Genomic DNA, 7,907 nt, shown 5'->3' on the forward strand with positions numbered 1-7,907 from the left:
GGATTGCGAGTACAATTGGAGTTGACCCCCCTCAGCATCAGTTAATGCCCAAAGATGGTGTACCGAGTCACTGAAATTGGTTGCTGTACAATAAATTACATTGAAAGGACAGCTGCATGTGTTTCATTTTATTACATGGATTATTACATACATTATTATATATTTGAAGGTGATACAGCAGGAAGAATCTGACAGAGCACTCAAAGACCTACGTCAAAACAAGGCCCTTGGAGCTGAGTACATTCCATCAGAATTACTGATATTATTTGAAGAGCCAGCCATGATTAAACTACTCCACATGTGATATTCACATACGAACAATCTCAAGAAGGTTAAACAATTAGGGTATTATATCTGCTTAAACAATCTGACTACTTTCAATTTAAGACTTTATTAACAACTCAACATAGCTCAAACACAAGATAAGAGCATATAAATACATTATTGTAATAAACAAACTGCCTAACTATTATCCACTGAATCCCTCTCAATTACAATGCCGAGTATTAAAAAAATATATGACAATTCGCAAAAATACTTTCCTAAGCATATTCAGATTGTTCCTCTTAGTGAATCCCTTCTCTGCTATATACTAATTTTTGACTAGATATGAGTGGTTTGCATATGCACATATGTAATTACACGAAATCACATGCAGTACTGATATAAGCATCTCTAAGTGCCTCCCTTAGTTTACTGTTAACAGTCTGAATGTTGCTACAAATGACCATATGTAAGTGGCAGCTCTTGTAAAATCAATGACATATCACACAATGTACTGGTACATCATACTTGAACTGATTAACCAACATACAAGGCTTACATAACAAGAATAAGAAAGAACAATACTTAACTTCTAATAATTTGAAGAAACAACAAGGGAAACATCATTCAATACACTCACTCAAAACAATGTCAAATGTTATCACCTCCTCTATTTCTCTGACAAGTGAATTCCTCTTTTAGAATATGAACTGATAATCTAATGAGGGACTAATCTACTTTTAGAACATATAAAACTTTGCTCAAGGCTGGATACAACTGTAATTTTGTAGCATTTCATAGCCTGTGTCAATTTTCATGATATTGTTCTGGGTTACAGACCATGCCATGTTGTAAAATTTTGTTGCAGTTTTGCCATTTGCAAAAGCAGCTGAAATGTTGGTACCAGTACCAACATGACGCAGAACAATTTTACGAAAACAGATATGCACTATCAATGCAAATGTGATTCATCAGGCACTAAAAGAGTTCAACATGATACACTGATTTATGATTTAGCATTTGCTATGGCTGGCTAAACTACGATATATCATTGTCTGAGCAAAAAAAAATCCATAGTTAAAATTCACACTATAGAAAGGACAGAAACATAAATTTACTGAAAGGTGTGAACCAACAAGAAACGTTTGGACCTATTTTGAGATCAGAGAATATACTATATTAGTTAATGTAGGATAATTAAATTCTGAAAGTTTCTCATGAGAAATATGAAAGAAGAAACACAGGAATAAGAATAATCTATCACATAAAGACTGCCATCTATCCAGAGCAGTTACATAAATGCTCCAAGAAAATGAGATTTACGTTCATCGCAGTTGACAAACATCCACTGATATCTGTTATCACCTACACTTTTGAAGACAGTACACATTTGCTCAAATTTTAATGAAACTATTTAGATTATAAGAATATCTACATATTTCAATTGTGAAGCAAAATACAGTGTATTCGTAATGCATTAAAGCACTTGATTTCAGCAACACTACTTTTAATTCCATATTGTAGTTTGATATGGTCATATTTTATACAAGTGTCACACAATGTCTGCTAGTTACATGTAATACTAGTTGTATAGTCATTAGTTTTCATCTCACCAAATCTTACAAAAAATATGTGACCTTTTTATAGAACATAAATGTTGAAGTTAAATTCAAGAATAATTTAGTTATACGTAATAAATCTCTGTTTCTCAGGAAATGTAATGGTCTGTTACCTATATATTATACAGATGATAACTGTGTTATCTTACAATTCATAATTCTGCTTTGTTTGCTTATGCATGTACTGGATACACAGGGCAGATCAGTTAAATTTACATCATAACATCACAGATGTTACAGCATACTCTACAGAATATGTCCAAGTTACATGTATTTTTTACCAGACTGTGCTGACTGATTCAAAAATGTAACCTATAAATATGATTAGTAAAGGTAATGACACTTTCATTTAACTCGTACAACATTTAGTAGACACATTTGGCACTGAAATTGCAATACAAATAACGAACTTTGCATGACCTACCTATTTTATTCCTGAAATGTATGATGCAAAGAGAATCCACACTGCCAAAATACGTATACTGAACATCTACTTCTCTTATTCCATCATTACATTTTTTTCTAGTCACAGAGACCATTTTTATCTTTTATCAATCTTGCAGATTTGTCATGCCAGACTTCTCACAAAATACACCGTGTGTGCTAACTACAGCTTGCTAAATGAGCAAGATCTGATATGGGTTCTAAAAGTTACAATCAACTCCATTTTATCAGTGCCAAGTTTCATACAGAAATTAACTTAGAAATGCATAGTCAATGAATTCTAAATTTATATTTATAACAGTGATACGTACAGAGTATTATTTTAATGGAAGATATCAATATTGCAACGATATGATTTAAAATCTTATTTGTACAAAGTAAATATCACAATTTTTAAGTTACAAACTTTTCCTGGTTAGTGTGTTGTGAAATAGCTTAATAACTGCTGAAATACATTAAGTATGTAACAGTTTATACACGTAGAATTTCTAGACATTTATTGTAGCAAATGGCTATCCAATCAGGCTGTGTTGCACCCCACTGTATCTGATTAATTTCTCCTTCAGCAGCAGTATAGGCAAGAATTGGATCTTCTATTGCCAGGGGCATTTGCTGAATATCCCAGATAAGGGCCTGATGATCATCACCTGCCGTGCATATGTGACAAGACGAGTGTGGTGCCCAGGCTATACCATTAACACATGCTCTATGGTTATTAAGCCGTGCAACAGGTACACATGGGAGCCTCACATCTAGTATTATAACTTCTGTAGCATCCATTGCAACTGTAGCCAAATAGTTGGGATCTTGCTTGTTCCACGCTAAACGGAGAAGTGGTGTATGTCGCGGGTCTTCATATATTATGGTTGAATGCTCCAAATGTCGTAAATCGAACATTCTGACTGAGCCATCAGCACCCACCGAGGCAAACATATCACGACCACCACCAGCACGACTGAAAGTAATATCATAAACTTCTTTGTCATGGGCTATTAACTGTGTTTTTACGTGACCTGTCACTGAACTGGTTCGGCCCAATACCTGCCCTGTTTCTAGGCCCCAAATTGTACAAGTAGTATCAATACTAGACGTTCCAATTAGATTCTGATCTACCTCGTTCCAGTCAAATGAAGTCAATGGTGCACAAAAGTCCGAATTCTTGTTGTTATTTAGTACACATTCTAGCCTAGTTTCTGGCTCTCCTGCCCGCCACACACGTAAGTAATCACCACTTGTTGCGAGGAGGTCGGGGAACACTCCTTTACTATCTGGTATCCACATTATTTTGGTTGTGGGGTATGGATGATCAAATGTACTTTTAGCAGTGAATTCTGATGATGCATTTTCATCTAAAGACACAATCTGTACCTTATTATTGTATTCCTCCACAAAACTACCCAATGCTAGACGGAAACGTTTGTCTGGTCTTAAAGACCAGTTCACACTATACAGAGGCCACGGTGCGTCGTATTTATATATCTCCTTACGTTTTGGAAAACTCGCCATTGTTGTGTATGAGAGAGAGAGAGAGAGAGAGAGAGAGAGAGAGAATTTGTTGCGTATATAACTGAAACGTACAGATACTATGCTAATTCTAAGTATTCACGTCAAACATAATATACGCAACATAAGGTTCTTTAGAAAGTGAAATAACATACTGTACGATAAAATTACAGATTCAAGCTTTTTGATCCAAAATTTGAAAGTGTTTCTGTAACGCGAACATAATAAATTTCCGAAATATACGTGCAATCAATACCGGCGTGGCATTACGGACTTTCGAAGATCTCAGACATGAAGCATGATTTCCCACGCGCAGCATTTATACGGAGACGTCTCTGTCCCGAAGACTGCATGGTACAATTCTTGGGAACGACGCATACAATGATATCTTGAAGTTCAATTCAAATTCGGATGCAAAATTCCCGTTGTTATTCGTAGTGAACACTTCTATTAGATACTGAATGTCTCTTCATTTCCAAGCTGAAGTCTTCAATTTTCTTTCTGAAGTTTGTTCTCATACTGCTAACACACGGTGGACCGTACATACAGTACAAAACGCACACATTACAAAGGTCAATGACAAACACGCACATACATTACAAACATAAACATCAACTTCGTGTATCAATATCACAGATATTATTCACTTCGAAACAAACGTACATATACACTATGAAATGCACCAACGATAACATTTACGTGTAATGTGTCGCTTTGGTTTAAAAAAATTATTCCTCACCTGCACAAAATTTAGTTATCTCGTAAATGCAATACTGTAAGCGTCTAAATAGTCGAGTTGTCAAAATCAAAATAAAATAAATAAATTGGAAAACTCATGAACACGGGCTCCGGAACGCCACCTACAAATTGCTCTTGATAGGTAAATACGTCCATTTTACAACTGGATTGGCAATGATTGTTGTGCCTTTAACGAATTGCTGTAAATTCTACCATTGCACTTCAACCATAAAGACTTCTGAATGGAAATCACATTTCATAACCAAATCGCAGTTTATCTGATATTACTTTCGGAAATTGTTTTGTGGTCCGCAGTCCATAGAAAAGATCAGTTTTCACTCCTGTAGTCCGCTATGGAAGTCTTTTCATTTCGATAGTAACTTTCTGATTTCCAGCATCCTCTGTAGCAACACATATCAAAACTTTTTGCCCTCCACTAGTCTAAACCGCTCATCATACATGTTTCACTTACGGCTATATATAAGACTACATAAAAAACAAATACCTTCAGAAGTCATAATACAATGCCTAGCATTTAAATTTATAGTGGCTGTTAAAAAATTACTCGTTTTCAGAAAAACTTTCCTCGCTTGTGCCAGTCTGTGATATGTATAACTCTCTATTTCAGTCATTAGTGATTTTGCTGCCCAAATAAAAAATCTCGTCTACTATTAGTGCCTTGTTTCCTCATTTAATTTCCTTATCATCACCTGATTAATTTGACTGCTTTCCATTACATTTGTTTAATTTTTGTTGTTGTTGCGCATCTTATGGGACAAACCTCTTTTAAAGACAACATCCATTCTATTCAGCTTGTTGAAGTTTAGGATACTTTAACTTTATTGCAACATTTTACTGCATGCAAGTCTGTATACTACCATCCCATCAAAACACAAAGTACAAAATGAGGTCCTTGATAGTACAGTTAAGCGTAAACACATAACGTCTTACACACATTTACACACCGAAGCACAACCTCTGCATTCACTCCCCTCCCCCGAAGTGCTAACGATAGTGGTGATTGAATCTGACTTGGCTTCCTGATCATGTGATGACAGGTCTTGCTGCTGTGGAGCCATCAACAGTAGCACTCAGTGCCCATATCAGCTTGTGAGCTACGGGTGGCAGTGGCAGGTGATTCCGTCTCGTTCATATTATTTTATTACTAGAGCTTCATCGTTTATAGACTGTGTCAAGATTACATACATGTGAGTTATTTACAGTTTCTCATATATATATAAAAACAAAGATGAGGTGACTTACCGAACGAAAGCGCTGGCAGGTCGATAGACACACAAACAAACACAAACATCGGTTGCCTCATCAGGAAAGGATCTCTCCTTCCCTCTTTCCTGATGAGGCAACAGTTTGTTGCGAAAGCTTGAATTTTGTGTGTATGTTTGTGTTTGTTTGTGTGTCTATCAACGTGCCAGCGCTTTCGTTTGGTAAGTCACATCATCTTTGTTTTTAGATATATTTTTCCCATGTGGAATGTTTCCCTCTATTAATTCATATATATATATATATATATATATATATATATATATATATATATATATATATATATATACAAAAATATTCACGATATATATATAAAAGATGAAACAGTATTATTTTGTCCATTGAAGAATACCCCAGTGGAATGGAATGGGTACTCTTTTAGATCCAGTGCAAGTTTCGTTGAGTGGTCCTGGTGGCTGAGATTGCACTTCTCAGGGGAATGAGTTGAACATTTTTAAAGCAACCATTGGAAAACTATCTCATGTTGCAGACAGTCAACAGCCTGGTATATCAATGTTCCTCTTGATGCAGGTGTCATGATTGTGTACGTCTTGCCTCATGCTGAAAACTCTTTAATTCTCTTGTACACAGATGAAGCATTAAAAAATGTACTGGTTGAAGATTGTCATTATTCCTAACTGGGTGAATATAAGCTTGCAGTGCTCCACTCTTTTGATTGATGCAGTTATTCTGACTGCTTCCTTTTGTTGCAGTAATACACCCTTGTAACCTGCAGAGTGTCCCTGTAAATGTGGTGTCACCGCCAGACACCACACTTGCTAGGTGGTAGCTTTTAAATCGGCCGCGGTCCGCTAGTATACGTCGGACCCGCGTGTCGCCACTGTCAGTGATAGCAGACCGAGCGCCACCACACGGCAGGTCTAGAGAGACGTCCTGGCACTCGCCCCAGTTGTACAGCCGATGTAGCTAGCAACAGTTCACTGACAAATAAGCTCTCATTTGCTGAGACGATAGTTAGCATAGCCTTCAGTTAAGTTATTTGCAACGACCTAGCAAGGCGCCATCATCCTTTGCTATATATATTGTGATGCCTGTACCGTCAATTGTGGATTAAAGTTAAGTATTCCAGCAGCTACGTACTTTTCTTTATAGCATTCATTACGTATCCTGTTTCAGACCTCACGCCAGCCTGCGTGAGTTTAAACGCGTGCATTTCAGCCTTCTCTAGCAACACAGTGTTGGCTCTTCTGCCAATACTACAGTAACATTAGATCATAATTTATGTGGCTGTGAAATTGTGCATAATACCCTGTTATAAGACATGTGTCAGTTAATATACCTTTTACTTTCTTCAGAAAGTATGTTACGTAGGAGAGCCTGGTGCATATATATACTCTTTTAGTCTCCTCAGGAGGTATATTACATTGGAGAGATTGGAGCACACATATACTGTGTGCTCATTCATTGACAATTTGCTGTCAACCATAAATCCCATGTGTTTGACAGCCTCCATAGGTGATGTGGCAAGTAATTTGCATACATCAGTGGAGGCAATGCTGGAAACAAGTTTCAGATGGCTGATGGAGATTGCTGTTGGTTCAACCTTAAATGGTTTGCCATGTCTGCTGAGTACTGGGTACAGGCCACCACACAGGGGCTGTAAAGGATTGTGGATAGCATCATGTTGAACAAATACTTGAATGCACTTAGACAGGCCAGCGAAAATGAAAGGGCAGCGAGTCTCTTGGTCTCTTAATGCAATAGGATGGAGCTGCAGTATGTGTGAGCATAGCTTGCTAACAAAATTGGATGCATCAATGAGAGTGTCTGGCATATTACAAAGGAACTAACTGGGCAGTCTGATTAGTTGTCCATAGACAAGGTCAGCTGCAGTTGCTTTCAGATCATCTTTGATGGGTGTATGGAGGATCAATAGGATGATTGGTAGCATCTCAGTCCAATGTTAAGATTTGCGGCGCCAAAGAGGTACTTTAAGCTGACAATGTAGGCGTTCCGCCAGACCATTCACTGCAGGTTGATAAGCCATTGTCCAGATACACTTTGTGCTTAAAAGGGCAGTGAGTGCCTTGCACAGAT

At 37.2% G+C, this 7,907-nt stretch overlaps 1 protein-coding gene across 1 annotated transcript; it reads right to left on the reverse strand.

Moving 5' to 3' along the window:
* Positions 1 to 372: 372 nt before the first annotated feature.
* LOC124620372 (DDB1- and CUL4-associated factor 7-like) lies at positions 373 to 4,451 on the reverse strand. The gene has a single exon (XM_047147048.1). It carries the CDS (start codon positions 3,831 to 3,833, stop codon positions 2,799 to 2,801), a length of 1,035 nt encoding a protein of 344 aa, XP_047003004.1. The 5' UTR covers positions 3,834 to 4,451; the 3' UTR covers positions 373 to 2,798.
* Between the last annotated feature and the right edge of the window lie 3,456 nt (positions 4,452 to 7,907).

The sequence above is a fragment of the Schistocerca americana genome, chromosome 1 (genome assembly GCF_021461395.2).
Source record: "Schistocerca americana isolate TAMUIC-IGC-003095 chromosome 1, iqSchAmer2.1, whole genome shotgun sequence".
Taxonomy (NCBI): Eukaryota; Metazoa; Arthropoda; class Insecta; order Orthoptera; family Acrididae; genus Schistocerca; species Schistocerca americana.